This window comes from Salmo salar, chromosome 02 (genome assembly GCF_965601325.2).
Source record: "Salmo salar chromosome 02, fSalSal1, whole genome shotgun sequence".
In the NCBI taxonomy this organism is placed as follows: Eukaryota; Metazoa; Chordata; class Actinopteri; order Salmoniformes; family Salmonidae; genus Salmo; species Salmo salar.
In genome coordinates, this window is record NC_138292.1 from 6,050,974 (window position 1) to 6,071,186 (window position 20,213).

Genomic DNA, 20,213 nt, shown 5'->3' on the forward strand with positions numbered 1-20,213 from the left:
CATCTCAGTGCTAGAGGCGTCACTACAGACCCTGGTTCAGCGGTCTAAGGCTCTGCATCTCAGTGCTAGAGGCGTCACTACAGACCCTGGTTCAGCGGTCTAAGGCACTGCATCTCAGTGCTAGAGGCGTCACTACAGACCCTGGTTCAGCGGTCTAAGGCTCTGCATCTCAGTGCTAGAGGCGTCACTACAGACCCTGGTTCAGCGGTCTAAGACTCTGCATCTCAGTGCTAGAGGCGTCACTACAGACCCTGGTTCAGCGGTCTAAGGCTCTGCATCTCAGTGCTAGAGGCGTCACTACAGACCCTGGTTCAGCGGTCTAAGGCTCTGCATCTCAGTGCTAGAGGCGTCACTACAGACCCTGGTTCAGCGGTCTAAGGCTCTGCATCTCAGTGCTAGAGGCGTCACTACAGACCCTGGCTCAGCGGTCTAAGGCTCTGCATCTCAGTGCTAGAGGCGTCACTACAGACCCTGGTTCAGCGGTCTAAGGCTCTGCATCTCAGTGCTAGAGGCGTCACTACAGACCCTGGTTCAGCGGTCTAAGGCACTGCATCTCAGTGCTAGTGGCGTCACTACAGACACCCGGACGTGATTGGGAGTCCCATAGGGCGGTGCACAATTGGTCCAGCATCGTCCGAGTTTGGCCGGGGTAGGCTGTCATTGTAAAATAAGAATTTGTTCTTAACTGACTTGCCTAGTTAAGTAAAAGTGAAATAAAAATAAAAGAAAAAATTCCAGTCAAGCGTCCATTTAGTGGTGATGTGAACCTTGATAGACATGACGTTTTGAAGCAAGGACAGGCACATGGTTGTTGGTATCACTCTGGCAATTTACAAGGAAATTGAAAATGACAACTTAACTTTTGGAAGTTAAAACCATGTCATGACAGATTGTGCGTTATTCATGTTCACTCCAATCCAAATGATTATGTAATTCTATCTTTATTTAATCGCGTTGAACTGCTATGTAAGCAGATCTGGGATTGTCCTCAGTTGAATCATGGACTGGAGTTCACACCACCAGGCATGCTGCACCATAATAGCCTGGAATACAAAGTGAATATCACTCTGTTTCACTGTTATGAAATGGAGCGATATTTAGTTTGAATACCAGACTAGCACCATAATAGCCTGGAATACAAAGTGAATATCACTCTGTTTCACTGTTATGAAACAACTCATGAAATGGAGCGATATTTAGTTTGAATACCAGACTAGCACCATAATAGCCTGGAATACAAAGTGAATATCACTCTGTTTCACTGTTATGAAACAACTCATGAAATGGAGCGATATTTAGTTTGAATACCAGACTAGCACCATAATAGCCTGGAATACAAAGTGAATATCACTCTGTTTCACTGTTATGAAACAACTCATGAAATGGAGCGATATTTAGTTTGTATACCAGACTAGCACCATAATAGCCTGGAATACAAAGTGAATATCACTCTGTTTCACTGTTATGAAACAACTCATGAAATGGAGCGATATTTAGTTTGAATACCAGACTAGCACCATAATGCCTTCTCACCTGTTTTCCTACTTGACCCATTCATCTGTGTGTCTGAAAGCTTTAGAATAAGCCTGGTGGGTTGATTACAGTATCTCACGGACTCTTACAGTTTGTCACTGTAAGTGTGGATACCGTTGCCAGCTCCCAGAGGTCAGCCAGAGGTCAGCCAGAGGACAGCCAGACAAACATAACAAACCATTTAAGAGCTGACTAGCTTACTCTTACTGTACACATTATCCTACCATTATCATTAGTGTTGTTCTGGAGGATTCCAGGCTATTTGGTTTTAACGAAGGGTCTCTGCAGAATTCATTGGTGTTTTGATAATGGGAGGTTATGTTCAGTGTTCAGACTACTACTAACTGTATAAAGTGCAGTAGTTTATGTGTTGATCCTGTCTGTTCTGCTCTAAGAGACTGCCTGGGAAAGCAGTAGTTTATGTGTTGATCCTGTCTGTTCTGCTCTAAGAGACTGCCTGGGAAAGCAGTAGTTTATGTGTTGATCCTGTCTGTTCTGTTCTAAGGGCCTGCCTGGGAAGGATGGACCACAAGGACAGCAGGGTACTACAGGGCCCGTTGTAAGTACTGCTGTAATCCCTTTCCTCTCTCTCTCTCTCTCTACAAATATTACGGTTCAATTCCAATTCATATCCATGCATGAAATGTGCATAAGTTGACTTAACATGTAGTTTATTATTTCATCCTTGATCATTTGTCTCTCTACCAGGGCAGTCCTGGGGCCCCCGGGGCCCCTGGTGGAAGTGGATCTCCTGGACCCCTGGGAGACCAGGGACCACCTGTAAGTAAACTACCTGATATTCAAACCCTTGACTGGTTGATTGGCTCAACATCAGACCACCCAGGTCTGTTGAAAGAAGTTGATCAGGTTACGACAAGATTTGCTTGGGCCAACGTTTCCTGTCCTCTACCTGTCAATGGTTCCATATTGAGGAACCTTCCATGGTCTTCCTACACAATGTCCACTGTACTGTACATCCCTGAAATGGAAGAATATTCAACGTCTCCATCTGTTGTTTATGGTGTCTTCAACGTCTCCATCTGTTGTTTATGGTGTCTTCAACACCTCCATCTGTTGTTTATGGTGTCTTCAACGTCTCCATCTGTTGTTTATGGTGTCTTCAACGTCTCCATCTGTTGTTTATGGTGTCTTCAACACCTCCATCTGTTGTTTATGGTATCTTCAACGTCTCCATCTGTTGTTTATGGTGTCTTCAACGTCTCCATCTGTTGTTTATGGTGTCTTCAACGTCTCCATCTGTTGTTTATGGTGTCTTCAACGTCTCCATCTGTTGTTTATGGTGTCTTCAACGTCTCCATCTGTTGTTTATGGTGTCTTCAACGTCTCCATCTGTTGTTTATGGTGTCTTCAACGTCTCCATCTGTTGTTTATGGTGTCTTCAACGTCTCCATCTGTTGTTTATGGTGTCTTCAACGTCTCCATCTGTTGTTTATGGTGTCTTCAACGTCTCCATCTGTTGTTTATGGTGTCTTCAACGTCTCCATCTGTTGTTTATGGTGTCTTCAACGTCTCCATCTGTTATTTATGGTGTCTTCAACGTCTCCATCTGTTGTTTATGGTGTCTTCAGCGTCTCCATCTGTTGTTTATGGTGTCTTCAGCGTCTCCATCTGTTGTTTATAGTGTCTTCAACGTCTCCATCTGTTGTTTATGGTGTCTTCAGCGTCTCCATCTGTTGTTTATGGTGTCTTCAACGTCTTCATCTGTTGTTTATGGTGTCTTCAACGTCTCCATCTGTTGTTTATGGTGTCTTCAGCGTCTCCATCTGTTGTTTATGGTGTCTTCAACGTCTTCATCTGTTGTTTATGGTGTCTTCAACGTCTCCATCTGTTGTTTATGGTGTCTTCAACGTCTCCATCTGTTGTTTATGGTGTCTTCAGCGTCTCCATCTGTTGTTTATGGTGTCTTCAACGTCTCCATCTGTTGTTTATGGTGTCTTCAACGTCTCCATCTGTTGTTTATGGTGTCTTCAACGCCTCCATCTGTTGTTTATGGTGTCTTCAACGTCTCCATCTGTTGTTTATGGTGTCTTCAACGCCTCCATCTGTTGTTTATGGTGTCTTCAACGTCTCCATCTGTTGTTTATGGTGTCTTCAACGCCTCCATCTGTTGTTTATGGTGTCTTCAACGTCTCCATCTGTTGTTTATGGTGTCTTCAACGTCTCCATCTGTTGTTTATGGTGTCTTCAACGTCTCCATCTGTTGTTTATGGTGTCTTCAACGTCTCCATCTGTTGTTTATGGTGTCTTCAACGTCTCCATCTGTTGTTTATGGTGTCTTCAACGTCTCCATCTGTTGTTTATGGTGTCTTCAACGTCTCCATCTGTTGTTTATGGTGTCTTCAACGTCTCCATCTGTTGTTTATGGTGTCTTCAACGTCTTCATCTGTTGTTTATGGTGTCTTCAGCGTCTCCATCTGTTGTTTATGGTGTCTTCAACGTCTCCATCTGTTGTTTATGGTGTCTTCAACGTCTCCATCTGTTGTTTATGGCGTCTTCAACACCTCCATCTGTTGTTTGTGGCGTCTTCAACGTCTCCATCTGTTGTTTATGGCGTCTTCAACACCTCCATCTGTTGTTTATGGCGTCTTCAACGTCTCCATCTGTTGTTTATGGCGTCTTCAACGTCTCCATCTGTTGTTTATGGTGTCTTCAACGTCTCCATCTGTTGTTTATGGCGTCTTCAACGTCTCCATCTGTTGTTTATGGTGTCTTCAACACCTCCATCTGTTGTTTATGGTGTCTTCAACGTCTCCATCTGTTGTTTATGGTGTCTTCAACGTCTCCATCTGTTGTTTTATGGTGTCTTCAACGTCTCCATCTGTTGTTTATGGTGTCTTCAACGTCTCCATCTGTTGTTTATGGTGTCTTCAACGTCTCCATCTGTTGTTTATGGTGTCTTCAACGTCTCCATCTGTTGTTTATGGTGTCTTCAACGTCTCCATCTGTTGTTTATGGTGTCTTCAACGTCTCCATCTGTTGTTTATGGTGTCTTCAACGTCTCCATCTGTTGTTTATGGTGTCTTCAACGTCTCCATCTGTTGTTTATGGTGTCTTCAACACCTCCGTCTATAATGTCTCCTCTGCCTCCCGGAGCAGAGCGGAGGACCATAAAGAGAGATGAGCCAACTGTTGGTGTGATGATGGCCTGAGCCTGGTGACAGTTAATAAAGCTGAATCCAGCCACTTCAGCCCTGGGCTAAAAGACAAGCACCGTTTGGCTCTGGAGCACACCATAAATCACAGGCCTGAGGGACAGCAGAGAGAGCGAGAGAGAATGTGTGTGTGTGTGGCTGACAGAAAGACCAAGGCTTTCACTGTTTCCCACACATCAAAACAGCAACAGCCTGATCCCAGCTAGATATCTGTCTCTACACAGGAAGATCATTAGCCTGTGACCAGCTAGATATCTGTCTCTACACATGAGGATCATTAGCCTGTGACCAGCTAGATATCTGGCTCTACACAGGAAGATCATTAGCCTGTGACCAGCTAGATATCTGTCTCTACACATGAGGATCATTAGCCTGTGACCAGCTAGATATCTGTCTCTACACAGGAAGATCATTAGCCTGTGACTAGCTAGATATCTGTCTCTACACAGGAAGATCATTAGCCTGTGACCAGCTAGATATCTGTCTCTTTACATGAAGATCATTAGCCTGTGACCAGCTAGATATCTGTCTCTACACAGGAAGATCATTAGCCTGTGACCAGCTAGATATCTGTCTCTTTACATGAAGATCATTAGCCTGTGACCAGCTAGATATCTGTCTCTACACATGAAGATCATTAGCCTGTGACCAGCTAGATATCTGTCTCTTTACATGAAGATCATTAGCCTGTGACCAGCTAGATATCTGTCTCTACACAGGAAGATCATTAGCCTGTGACCAGCTAGATATCTGTCTCTACACAGGAAGATCATTAGCCTGTGACCAGCTAGATATCTGTCTCTTTACATGAAGATCATTAGCCTGTGACCAGCTAGATATCTGTCTCTTTACATGAAGATCATTAGCCAGTGACCAGCTAGATATCTGTCTCTACACATGAAGGTCATGAGCCTGTGACCAGCTAGATATCTGTCTCTACACTTGAGGATCATTAGCCTGTGACCAGCTAGATATCTGTCTCTACACAGGAAGATCATTAGCCTGTGACCAGCTAGATATATGTCTCTTTACATGGAGATCATTAGCCTGTGACCAGCTAGATATCTGTCTCTTTACATGAAGATCATTAGCCTGTGACCAGCTAGATATCTGTCTCTACACATGAAGATCATTAGCCTGTGACCAGCTAGATATCTGTCTCTTTACATGAAGATCATTAGCCTGTGACCAGCTAGATATCTGTCTCTACACATGAGGATCATTAGCCTGTGACCAGCTAGATATCTGGCTCTACACAGGAAGATCATTAGCCTGTGACCAGCTAGATATCTGTCTCTACACATGAAGATCATTAGCCTGTGACCAGCTAGATATCTGTCTCTACACATGAAGATCATTAGCCTGTGACCAGCTAGATATCTGTCTCAACACATGAGGATCATTAGCCTGTGACCAGCTAGATATCTGTCTCTTTACATGAAGATCATTAGCCTGTGACCAGCTAGATATCTGTCTCTACACAGGAAGATCATTAGCCTGTGACCAGCTAGATATCTGTCTCTACACAGGAAGATCATTAGCCTGTGACCAGCTAGATATCTGTCTCTTTACATGAAGATCATTAGCCTGTGACCAGCTAGATATCTGTCTCTACACATGAGGATCATTAGCCTGTGACCAGCTAGATATCTGTCTCTACACATGAAGATCATTAGCCTGTGACCAGCTAGATATCTGTCTCTACACATGAGGATCATTAGCCTGTGACCAGCTAGATATCTGTCTCTGCACAGGAAGATCATTAGCCTGTGACCAGCTAGATATCTGTCTCTACACATGAAGGTCATTAGCCTGTGACCAGCTAGACATCTGTCTCTACACATGAAGGTCATTAGCCTGTGAGAAACTTCCAGCCTTGGATTTGTTTGGATTACAATATGAGATGTTTGTGGCTGTTTTATAAGGGTTATCAACGTCAGCATCTATTCTGTGGATGGATATGGTGGCAGCTGTTCGTGTTTCATATTATGTGCCTCAAAGCAGGTGGCTCTCCCATGTAGAAGTTCTCCCATATGGCATATTATGGTCTCCTTCGTGGTTCCTCTCTCATGTTTCCTAGGTTCTCTGTCCCATCTTCTTCTTGCTAAGTAAAACCTTATACTTCACTGTAATCTGGTCACATCCCACTAAAATGTTCAGACACTTGTCATAGCTGCCCTTTTCCACGGGTCTCAGGAGAGCTCTCGTCTGACTGGCTGTGTGAGTGTGTGTTTTGTCAGTGTGGTTGTCATGGCGATGAGAGGTAGAAGATCAGCTAGGGTCCACACTGAGCTCACTGAGCTCCACCTCTCTCCTCCAGTGTCCACTCTTGGCATATTATTCCTGGAATATACTCTACACCTGACACACACACACACACACACACACACACACACACACACACACACACACACACACACACACACACACACACACACACACACACACACACACACACACACACACACACACACACACACACACACACACACACACACACACACACACGCGGTTAAAGTAGTCGATGCATGACTCCATGTTTCACAAAAGAGCGAATGACCTCTCTCCTCAAATACTGTGGTCCAAGTTACATGCATGATATCAGAACCGTTAAATGACCATCATATTCATGAGAGCTTTCTGTCTCTGGTGTCTAATGTGTTAGCTCACATATGCATCCATTTGCTTTATGTGTTTGGCCAAGGAAAACAGACAGCACACGATCCAGCTGGTCATTAACCTCTAACAGTCACTGTGTTTCTACTACAGGGGACTTGGACAAGCTTTCCTAAACAGACTGTGAGTCAGAACAAAAGCACTTTGAAACTTAGTGGGAGAAAAATTACCATGCATACTCTTCCTTCCATTCCATTTCCAAAGAGGAGTGTGTTTATAATATATTATCTCTGTTACAGGGACCTGCTGGTACCAAAGGGTGTTTATAATATATTATCTCTGTTACAGGGCTCTGCTGGTACCAAAGGATGTTTATAATATATTATCTCTGTTACAGGGCCCTGCTGGTACCAAAGGATGTTTATAATATATTATCTCTGTTTACAGGGCCCTGCTGGTACCAAAGGATGTTTATAATATATTATCTCTGTTACAGGGCTCTGCTGGTACCAAAGGATGTTTATAATATATTATCTCTGTTACAGGGCCCTGCTGGTACCAAAGGATGTTTATAATATATTATCTCTGTTACAGGGCTCTGCTGGTACCAAAGGATGTTTATAATATATTATCTCTGTTACAGGGCCCTGCTGGTACCAAAGGATGTTTATAATATATTCTCTCTGTTACAAGGCTCTGCTGGTACCAAAGGATGTTTATAATATATTATCTCTGTTACAGGGCTCTGCTGGTACCAAAGGATGTTTATAATAAATTATCTCTGTTACAGGGCTCTGCTGGTACCAAAGGATGTTTATAATATATTATCTCTGTTACAGGGCTCTTCTGGTACCAAAGGATGTTTATAATATATTATCTCTGTTACAGGGCCCTGCTGGTACCAAAGGATGTTTATAATATATTATCTCTGTTGCAGGGCTCTTCTGGTACCAAAGGATGTTTATAATATATTATCTCTGTTACAGGGCCCTGCTGGTACCAAAGGATGTTTATAATATATTATCTCTGTTACAGGGCTCTGCTGGTACCAAAGGATGTTTATAATATATTATCTCTGTTACAGGGCCCTGCTGGTACCAAAGGATGTTTATAATATATTATCTCTGTTACAGGGCTCTTCTGGTACCAAAGGATGTTTATAATATATTATCTCTGTTACTGGGCTCTGCTGGTACCAAAGGATGTTTATAATATATTATCTCTGTTACAGGGCTCTGCTGGTACCAAAGGGTGTTTATAATATATTATCTCTGTTACAGGGCTCTTCTGGTACCAAAGGATGTTTATAATATATTATCTCTGTTACAGGGGCTCTGCTGGTACCAAAGGATGTTTATAATATATTATCTCTGTTACAGGGCTCTGCTGGTACCAAAGGAGACAAGGGTGAACGGGTAAGTTCACTCTCAGACCAATGCTTCATTTCAGACACAGTTTATATTCAAGTGGAGTGTAGAAATACTTTCATAGCTTCAAACCTCAAATCAGGCATAATTGCAGTTTATCAGCTCTGGGATTAAGAGGCTCTCTAACAGCCCTGTGTCTCAGATGAAACATGCATCCCAAATGGCACCCTATTCCCTATATAGTGCACTACTTTTAATCAGAGCCCTATGGGTCTTGGTCATAAGTAGTGCACTATATAGGGACTAGGGTGCCGTTTGGGATGCAGATGTCTCTTCACAGCTCTCTGCCTTCCTCCATCAGTTTAAAGCTACACAGTGTGTTTTCTAGGAGTTCATGCAAGTCCTGCTAGAACAGTTAAATCAAACCCCAGCCATTCAGGTACACTGTGTTTATTCAAGCCTTTTAGGAGGATGTTGTGTTCATTTTAAATAGCCTTGGATCAAAACCTCTTTGCTTTGTAAGATTAAAGCTCTGTGTTATTTTCTGGTCAGTCTCTTGGATTGTTGGGAGACTTCAACACAAAAGGCCCCCAGCCTCAGAGTTAAAGGTGGAGTGGAGTTATTAAACTCCCACACACACACACAGACTAGTTCATTAAACATGCCCCATGGGAGTGTTCTCTCTCTCTCGCTGTGTGTGTGTGTGTGTGTGTGTGTGTGTGTGTGTGTGTGTGTGTGTGTGTGTGTGTGTGTGTGTGTGTGTGTGTGTGTGTGTGTGTGTGTGTGTGTGTGTGTGTGTGTGTGTGTGTGTGTGTCTCTCAATCCAGTGCTTTTTGTTTGTTTTGTAGGGAGTCCTGCAGTCTCAAGCTACCGTCAGGGCCTTAGCACGCCAAGTGTGTGAGCAACTGATTCAGAGTGAGTTTTCAGCCCAGCTTCTCTCTCTCTCTCTCTCTCTCTCTCTCTAGTTATTTTTGTCCATACATACTGTTCTCTACAACAGTCCCTCATCCTACTCACCCCCAAACCTCTCCATCCCCTCCCCTCTTCCTCCCTCAGGTCACCTGTCTCGCTACAGCTCCATCCTGAACCAGATCCCCAGCCAGTCAGTGTCTGTGAGGACGGTACCAGGACCTCCAGGAGAGCCCGGTCGCAGGGGTCTGCCAGGGCCACAGGGAGAGGGGGGCCCCACAGGCAGACCAGGGTTCCCTGGGACCAACGGACAGGATGGACGACCGGGGGAGAGAGGTACAGTACGGTGTTTATACATCATTATAAACCGCAGAGAGAGGTACAGTACAGTGTTTATACATCATTATTAACTGGGTGGATCGATCCCTGAATGCTGATTGGCTGACGGCCGTGATATATCAGACCGTATACCATGGGTATGACAAAACATTTATTTTTACTGCGCTAACTACGTTGGTAACCAGTTTATAATAGCAATAAGGCACCTCGGGGGTTTGTGATATATGGCCAATATACCATGGCTAAGGGCTGTGTCCAGGCACTCCGCGTTGTGTTGTGCTAAGAACAGCCTTTAGCTGTGGTATATTGGCCATATACTACACCTCCTCGTTCCTTATTGCTTCAATAGGCTCTGTTGGATGGCCATAACAAACCAGTATATTATCTGTTCTATATCCACACCTTAAACTTCAGCTTCCCATTCATACTGTAGCCACGCTAACGTGTAGCACAAACCAATGACTTTCTAGTATCTGATCATTTGAATCAGAATTCAATTACTTTCTAGTATGTTATATGTTTTATATTGACTCCTTGGCCTGAACCCCCGTGTGGCTCAGTTGGTAGAGGATGGCACTTTCTACGCCAGCGTTGTGAGTTTGATTCCCATGGGGGACCAGTACAAAAAAAGTGGTCTGTCACTCACACTGTTGATGGAAGGAACAAGTCCTGGGTTGGATTTATCCTCCCCTTATCCTCCCCTCCTGCCCAGACCAACAGAGCCAGAAACATCCTCATAGCTAGAGATATGACTGACCGGTCTGAAACATTATCATAGCTAGAGATATGACTGACCGGTCTGAAACATTATCATAGCTAGAGATATGACTGACCGGTCTGAAACAATATCATAGCTAGAGATATGACTGACCGGTCTGAAACATTATCATAGCTAGAGATATGACTGACCGGTCTGAAACATCCTCATAGCTAGAGATATGACTGACCAGTCTGAAACATCCTCATAGCTAGAGATATGACTGACCAGTCTGAAACATCCTCATAGCTAGAGATATGACTGACTGGTCTGAAACATCCTCATAGCTAGAGATATGACTGACCAGTCTGAAACATCCTCATAGCTAGAGATATGACTGACCAGTCTGAAACATCCTCATAGCTAGAGATATGACTGACCGGTCTGAAACATCCTCATAGCTAGAGATATGACTGACCGGTCTGAAACATCCTCATAGCTAGAGATATGACTGACCGGTCTGAAACATCCTCATAGCTAGAGATATGACTGACCGGTCTGAAACATCCTCATAGCTAGAGATATGACTGACCGGTCTGAAACATTATCATAGCTAGAGATATGACTGACCAGTCTGAAACATCCTCATAGCTAGAGATATGACTGACCAGTCTGAAACATCCTCATAGCTAGAGATATGACTGACCAGTCTGAAACATTATCATAGCTAGAGATATGACTGACCAGTCTGAAACATCCTCATAGCTAGAGATATGACTGACCGGTCTGAAACATCCTCATAGCTAGAGATATGACTGACTGGTCTGAAACATCCTCATAGCTAGAGATATGACTGACCGGTCTGAAACATCCTCATAGCTAGAGATATGACTGACCGGTCTGAAACATCCTCATAGCTAGAGATATGACTGACCGGTCTGAAACATCCTCATAGCTAGAGATATGACTGACCGGTCTGAAACATCCTCATAGCTAGAGATATGACTGACCAGTCTGAAACATCCTCATAGCTAGAGATATGACTGACCGGTCTGAAACATCCTCATAGCTAGAGATATTGATTGATTGGTTGAATTGATTAGATCATTGAAAGTAGTAGGCTCCAGCAACATTACATACAGATAAAACTGACCGGTCTGAAACATTCAAATGTATGAAACATAGTTACAGATGGTAGTGGTAGAAAGCTTTATCATTCCCCAGGGGGAAATAGTTTTTTCAGAAGAATCATGTCCATAAAAACAACAGACATATCACAAGGAACAAACAGGAATATGACAGAACATTATACAGAAACAGGAATATGACAGAACATTACACACAAACAGGAATATGACAGAACATTACACACAAACAGGAATATGACAGAACATTATACACAAACAGGAATATGACAGAACATTACACACAAACAGGAATATGACAGAACATTATACAGAAACAGGAATATGACAGAACATTACACACAAACAGGAATATGACAGAACATTATACAGAAACAGGAATATGACAGAACATTACACACAAACAGGAATATGACAGAACATTACACACAAACAGGAATATGACAGAACATTATACACAAACAGGAATATGACAGAACATTACACATAAACAGGAATATGACAGAACATTATACACAAACAGGAATATGACAGAACATTATACACAAACAGGAATATGACAGAACATTACACACAAACAGCCTGGTGTTAAACAACACCACAACAGAGTGTCAGCCTGGTGTTAAACAACACCACAACAGAGTGTCAGCCTGGTGTTAAACAACACCACAACAGAGTGTCAGCCTGGTGTTAAACATCACCACAACAGAGTGTCAGCCTGGTGATAAACAACACCACAACAGAGTGTCAGCCTGGTGTTAAACAACACCACAACAGAGTGTCAGCCTGGTGTTAAACAACACCACAACAGAGTGTCAGCCTGGTGTTAAACAACACCACAACAGAGTGTCAGCCTGGTGTTAAACAACATCACAACAGAGTGTCAGCCTGGTGTTAAACAACATCACAACAGAGTGTCAGCCTGGTGTTAAACATCACCACAAACCACCACTCCTCTGACTCAGCTTGGCAGGACTTGCTAGAGCAGGAGCTTGGCTTGGTTAAGCTTGGCAGGAAAACCAAGACATACTAATGGACTAGGTTGGGCACAGCCACCAAAGGAAAGAGTACTGGCTAATTGAGCAGTTAATGCAATGATTGGCAAGCATAGTAGAAGACAGTCTGACTAGATGAAGACCAGACATAGTAGAGGAGGACAGTCTGACTAGATGCAGACCAGACATAGTAGAGGAGGACAGTCTGACTAGATGAAGACCAGACATAGTAGAGGACAGTCTGACTAGATGAAGACCAGGCATAGTAGAAGACAGTCTGACTAGATGAAGACCAGACATAGTAGAGGAGGACAGTCTGATTAGATGCAGACCAGACATAGTAGAGGACAGTCTGACTAGATGAAGACCAGGCATAGTAGAGGAGGACAGTCTGACTAGATGAAGACCAGACATAGTAGAGGAGGACAGTCTGACTAGATGCAGACCAGACATAGTAGAGGACAGTCTGACTAGATGAGGACCAGACATAGTAGAGGAGGACAGTCTGACTAGATGAGGACCAGACATAGTAGAGGACAGTCTGACTAGATGAGGACCAGACATAGTAGAGGACAGTCTGACTAGATGAAGACCAGACATAGTAGAGGAGGACAGTCTGACTAGATGAAGACCAGGCATAGTAGAGGAGGACAGTCTGACTAGATGAAGACCAGACATAGTAGAGGAGGACAGTCTGACTAGATGAAGACCAGACATAGTAGAGGAGGACAGTCTGACTAGATGAGGACCAGACATAGTAGAGGAGGACAGTCTGACTAGATGAAGACCAGACATAGTAGAGGACAGTCTGACTAGATGAAGACCAGACATAGTAGAGGACAGTCTGACTAGATGAAGACCAGACATAGTAGAGGAGGACAGTCTGACTAGATGAGGACCAGACATAGTAGAGGACAGTCTGACTAGATGAAGACCAGACATAGTAGAGGAGGACAGTCTGACTAGATGAAGACCAGACATAGTAGAGGACAGTCTGACTAGATGAAGACCAGACATAGTAGAGGAGGACAGTCTGACTAGATGAGGACCAGACATAGTAGAGGACAGTCTGACTAGATGAAGACCAGACATAGTAGAGGAGGACAGTCTGACTAGATGAAGACCAGACATAGTAGAGGACAGTCTGACTAGATGAAGACCAGACATAGTAGAGGAGGACAGTCTGACTAGATGAAGACCAGACATAGTAGAGGAGGACAGTCTGACTAGATGAAGACCAGACATAGTAGAGGACAGTCTGACTAGATGAAGACCAGACATAGTAGAGGAGGACAGTCTGACTAGATGAAGACCAGACATAGTAGAGGAGGACAGTCTGACTAGATGAGGACCAGACATAGTAGAGGACAGTCTGACTAGATGAAGACCAGACATAGTAGAGGACAGTCTGACTAGATGAAGACCAGTCATAGTAGAGGAGGACAGTCTGACTAGATGAAGACCAGACATAGTAGAGGAGGACAGTCTGACTAGATGAAGACCAGACATAGTAGAGGAGGACAGTCTGACTAGATGCGGACCAGACATAGTAGAGGACAGTCTGACTAGATGAAGACCAGACATAGTAGAGGAGGACAGTCTGACTAGATGAAGACCAGACATAGTAGAGGACAGTCTGACTAGATGAAGACCAGGCATAGTAGAGGACAGTCTGACTAGATGAAGACCAGACATAGTAGAGGAGGACAGTCTGACTAGATGAAGACCAGACATAGTAGAGGACAGTCTGACTAGATGAAGACCAGATATAGTAGAGGAGGACAGTCTGACTAGATGAAGACCAGACATAGTAGAGGAGGACAGTCTGACTAGATGAAGACCAGACATAGTAGAGGACAGTCTGACTAGATGAGGACCAGACATAGTAGAGGAGGACAGTCTGACTAGATGAAGACCAGACATAGTAGAGGACAGTCTGACTAGATGAAGACCAGACATAGTAGAGGAGGACAGTCTGACTAGATGAGGACCAGACATAGTAGAGGAGGACAGTCTGACTAGATGAAGACCAGGCATAGTAGAGGAGGACAGTCTGACTAGATGAAGACCAGACATAGTAGAGGAGGACAGTCTGACTAGATGAGGACCAGACATAGTAGAGGAGGACAGTCTGACTAGATGAAGACCAGACATAGTAGAGGAGGACAGTCTGACTAGATGAAGACCAGACATAGTAGAGGACAGTCTGACTAGATGAAGACCAGACATAGTAGAGGACAGTCTGACTAGATGAAGACCAGACATAGTAGAGGAGGACAGTCTGACTAGATGAGGACCAGACATAGTAGAGGACAGTCTGACTAGATGAGGACCAGACATAGTAGAGGAGGACAGTCTGACTAGATGAAGACCAGGCATAGTAGAGGACAGTCTGACTAGATGAAGACCAGTCATAGTAGAGGAGGACAGTCTGACTAGATGAAGACCAGACATAGTAGAGGACAGTCTGACTAGATGAGGACCAGACATAGTAGAGGAGGACAGTCTGACTAGATGAAGACCAGACATAGTAGAGGAGGACAGTCTGACTAGATGAAGACCAGACATAGTAGAGGACAGTCTGACTAGATGAGGACCAGACATAGTAGAGGACAGTCTGACTAGATGAAGACCAGACATAGTAGAGGAGGACAGTCTGACTAGATGAAGACCAGACATAGTAGAGGAGGACAGTCTGACTAGATGAAGACCAGACATAGTAGAGGACAGTCTGACTAGATGAGGACCAGACATAGTAGAGGACAGTCTGACTAGATGAAGACCAGACATAGTAGAGGAGGACAGTCTGACTAGATGAAGACCAGACATAGTAGAGGAGGACAGTCTGACTAGATGAAGACCAGACATAGTAGAGGAGGACAGTCTGACTAGATGAAGACCAGACATAGTAGAGGAGGACAGTCTGACTAGATGAGGACCAGACATAGTAGAGGACAGTCTGACTAGATGAAGACCAGATATAGTAGAGGAGGACAGTCTGACTAGATGAGGACCAGACATAGTAGAGGACAGTCTGACTAGATGAGGACCAGACATAGTAGAGGAGGACAGTCTGACTAGATGAAGACCAGGCATAATAGAGGACAGTCTGACTAGATGAAGACCAGACATAGTAGAGGAGGACAGTCTGACTAGATGAAGACCAGACATAGTAGAGGAGGACAGTCTGACTAGATGAAGACCAGACATAGTAGAGGACAGTCTGACTAGATGAAGACCAGACATAGTAGAGGAGGACAGTCTGACTAGATGAGGACCAGACATAGTAGAGGACAGTCTGACTAGATGAAGACCAGACATAGTAGAGGACAGTCTGACTAGATGAAGACCAGACATAGTAGAGGAGGACAGTCTGACTAGATGAAGACCAGACATAGTAGAGGAGGACAGTGTCGTGTCTTTGGCTCTGCCGGATTAAGTGATATGACATGCTAACTTATAAAATGATTTCTCTGTAATTAATATTACCTGATTAAGCTAATCATGTAAATGTAATTAACTAGAAAGTCGGGGCACCACGGAAGAACGTTTATAGAGCTGTTATCTTCCGAATAAACTCTTAAAATACTTAGTAATATTTTACCTCGATAGCAGTCAATATTAACCCTTGTCTTATTTTCAGTCTCATAATGAAAGTTGTAAATTCTTGGCTATCTTCACGAACCCTGGCTAACAAGTTGAATCAGCAATACAAAATTGGGTTTAATTATTTATTTACTAAATACCTAACTAATCACACAGAATTACAAATACACAGAATACAATGATGTCATACAGAAAACGTCCCGGTAGACGGAACAGATATGACGGCTGGTTACACAAAGGAAAGGGGGTTGGGCTTGAATGAAAGAGCGGGAAGATTTAGGAACACAGAAACAGCAGCTATGCTATCGTAAATACATTATCTTATGCATTCTAAATTACCGCCCATTTGGAAAAGGAAAATGCAATAAATATTTACTCTGAGCTGCGCTTCGGTAGATTGGTCGTAGATGCTGGCCGGGTTGGCCAACAGATCTCCCTGTTTTCGGAAGAATGTCAATGGTGGTCCATTGGATACGTGGTGGTATCTTCGTCTGGTTGTTAGACTGGATCCGTCGTCCGTCCTTTCCTAACCCACGTTAGCAGCGGCCGCTGCTAACTCAACGGCTAGGAAGTAGCACTTCTGTAGTGAATAAGCTCAAAGTTCATACCAGTTCATACCAGAGCTCACGCCGAGGTTGGCTTAGTTCTGTACTTGACATGTGTGTCCTTCTAACGTAGAGGCTGCAGACCTCCCGTACTGGAACCAACCTGGTTATCTTTTCGTCAAAGGAGTATATAGTGGAGAGGGGGAGGGAGGTGTTTCATCGTTTATAACCCTTGTCTCTTCACAGGGTTGGGCCACTGATCGAGCAGGGCACTTTCCTTATGAAAACCCAAATCTCTCATTCGGAAGCTAAAATTACATTTCATCTCCTAACAAACATTTTCAATATAAACATTTCAATTGCATAACAATTCCATGTGACTCTGATAACTAGAGGGTGGATACTTTCCCAGGTACAGTTTATGTCGTCCTGTCATCAGTCATAAGGTCTCAGATGACAACCGAACTGACATACATACTCATTACGTTCCCAAGCATATTTCCAACTGGTTTTATTAACAAAATATGTGGTACCTTTCCCCATTTGTTTGATGTTCCCAGACTCTCTATATTTAACAGGACAGCAGTCCTTCAGTAGGGTCAGTAAGAGAGGGGAAGGGAGAAAGGTATTTATGGGGGGGGGTCATAAACCTTACCCACAGGCCAAAGTCATGAAAACAGTCTGACTAGATGAAGACCAGACATAGTAAAGGACAGTCTGACTAGATGAGGACCAGACATAGTAGAGGAGGACAGTCTGACTAGATGAAGACCGGACATAGTAGAGGACAGTCTGACTAGATGAAGACCAGACATAGTAGAGGAGGACAGTCTGACTAGATGAAGACCAGACATAGTAGAGGAGGACAGTCTGACTAGATGAAGACCAGACATAGTAGAGGAGGACAGTCTGACTAGATGAAGACCGGACATAGTAGAGGACAGTCTGACTAGATGAAGACCAGACATAGTAGAGGAGGACAGTCTGACTAGATGAAGACCAGACATAGTAGAGGAGGACAGTCTGACTAGATGAGGACCAGACATAGTAGAGGACAGTCTGACTAGATGAAGACCAGACATAGTAGAGGACAGTCTGACTAGATGAAGACCAGACATAGTAGAGGAGGACAGTCTGACTAGATGAAGACCAGACATAGTAGAGGAGGACAGTCTGACTAGATGAAGACCAGACATAGTAGAGGAGGACAGTCTGACTAGATGAAGACCAGACATAGTAGAGGAGGACAGTCTGACTAGATGAGGACCAGACATAGTAGAAGACAGTCTGACTAGATGAAGACCAGGCATAGTAGAGGACAGTCTGACTAGATGAAGACCAGACATAGTAGAGGAGGACAGTCTGACTAGATGAAGACCAGACATAGTAGAGGAGGACAGTCTGACTAGATGAAGACCAGACATAGTAGAGGACAGTCTGACTAGATGAAGACCAGACATAGTAGAGGAGGACAGTCTGACTAGATGAAGACCAGGCATAGTAGAGGACAGTCTGACTAGATGAAGACCAGACATAGTAGAGGAGGACAGTCTGACTAGATGAGGACCAGACATAGTAGAGGAGGACAGTCTGACTAGATGAAGACCAGACATAGTAGAGGACAGTCTGACTAGATGAAGACCAGACATAGTAGAGGAGGACAGTCTGACTAGATGAAGACCAGACATAGTAGAGGAGGACAGTCTGACTAGATGAGGACCAGACATAGTAGAGGAGGACAGTCTGACTAGATGAAGACCATACATAGTAGAGGACAGTCTGACTAGATGAAGACCAGACATAGTAGAGGAGGACAGTCTGACTAGATGAAGACCAGACATAGTAGAGGAGGACAGTCTGACTAGATGAAGACCAGACATAGTAGAGGAGGACAGTCTGACTAGATGAAGACCAGACATAGTAGAGGAGGACAGTCTGACTAGATGAAGACCAGACATAGTAGAGGACAGTCTGACTAGATGAGGACCAGACATAGTAGAGGAGGACAGTCTGACTAGATGAAGACCAGACATAGTAGAGGACAGTCTGACTAGATGAAGACCAGACATAGTAGAGGACAGTCTGACTAGATGAAGACCAGACATAGTAGAGGAGGACAGTCTGACTAGATGAAGACCAGACATAGTAGAGGAGGACAGTCTGACTAGATGAAGACCAGACATAGTAGAGGACAGTCTGACTAGATGAAGACCAGACATAGTAGAGGACAGTCTGACTAGATGAAGACCAGACATAGTAGAGGAGGACAGTCTGACTAGATGAAGACCAGACATAGTAGAGGACAGTCTGACTAGATGAAGACCAGACATAGTAGGAGGACAGTCTGACTAGATGAAGACCAGACATAGTAGAGGAGGACAGTCTGACTAGATGAAGACCAGACATAGTAGAGGAGGACAGTCTGACTAGATGAAGACCAGACATAGTAGAGGACAGTCTGACTAGATGAAGACCAGACATAGTAGAGGAGGACAGTCTGACTAGATGAAGACCAGACATAGTAGAGGACAGTCTGACTAGATGAGGACCAGACATAGTAGAGGAGGACAGTCTGACTAGATGAAGACCAGACATAGTAGAGGAGGACAGTCTGACTAGATGAAGACCAGACATAGTAGAGGAGGACAGTCTGACTAGATGAAGACCAGACATAGTAGAGGAGGACAGTCTGACTAGATGAAGACCAGACATAGTAGAGGAGGACAGTCTGACTAGATGAGGACCAGACATAGTAGAGGAGGACAGTCTGACTAGATGAAGACCAGACATAGTAGAGGACAGTCTGACTAGATGAAGACCAGACATAGTAGAGGAGGACAGTCTGACTAGATGAAGACCAGACATAGTAGAGGAGGACAGTCTGACTAGATGAAGACCAGACATAGTAGAGGAGGACAGTCTGACTAGATGAAGACCAGACATAGTAGAGGAGGACAGTCTGACTAGATGAGGACCAGACATAGTAGAGGACAGTCTGACTAGATGAAGACCAGACATAGTAGAGGAGGACAGTCTGACTAGATGAAGACCAGACATAGTAGAGGAGGACAGTCTGACTAGATGAAGACCAGACATAGTAGAGGAGGACAGTCTGACTAGATGAAGACCAGACATAGTAGAGGACAGTCTGACTAGATGAAGACCAGACATAGTAGAGGACAGTCTGACTAGATGAAGACCAGACATAGTAGAGGAGGACAGTCTGACTAGATGAAGACCAGACATAGTAGAGGAGGACAGTCTGACTAGATGAAGACCAGACATAGT

The 20,213-nt window shown here is 44.0% G+C and overlaps 1 protein-coding gene across 4 annotated transcripts in view; it reads left to right on the plus strand.

The window, feature by feature from the left end:
* LOC106573090 (collagen alpha-1(XIV) chain) overlaps positions 1-20,213 on the plus strand; it is a 258,521-nt gene that overhangs the window by 225,149 nt on the left and 13,159 nt on the right. For all 4 annotated transcript variants that reach the window (XM_082959258.1, XM_082959260.1, XM_082959256.1 and 1 more), the window contains exons 41-45: positions 2,039-2,092; positions 2,242-2,313; positions 8,702-8,737; positions 9,538-9,604; positions 9,746-9,934. In XM_082959258.1, coding sequence (XP_082815384.1) covers positions 2,039-2,092; positions 2,242-2,313; positions 8,702-8,737; positions 9,538-9,604; positions 9,746-9,934 — 418 coding nt within the window. The remainder of the gene's footprint in view (positions 1-2,038; positions 2,093-2,241; positions 2,314-8,701; positions 8,738-9,537; positions 9,605-9,745; positions 9,935-20,213) is intronic.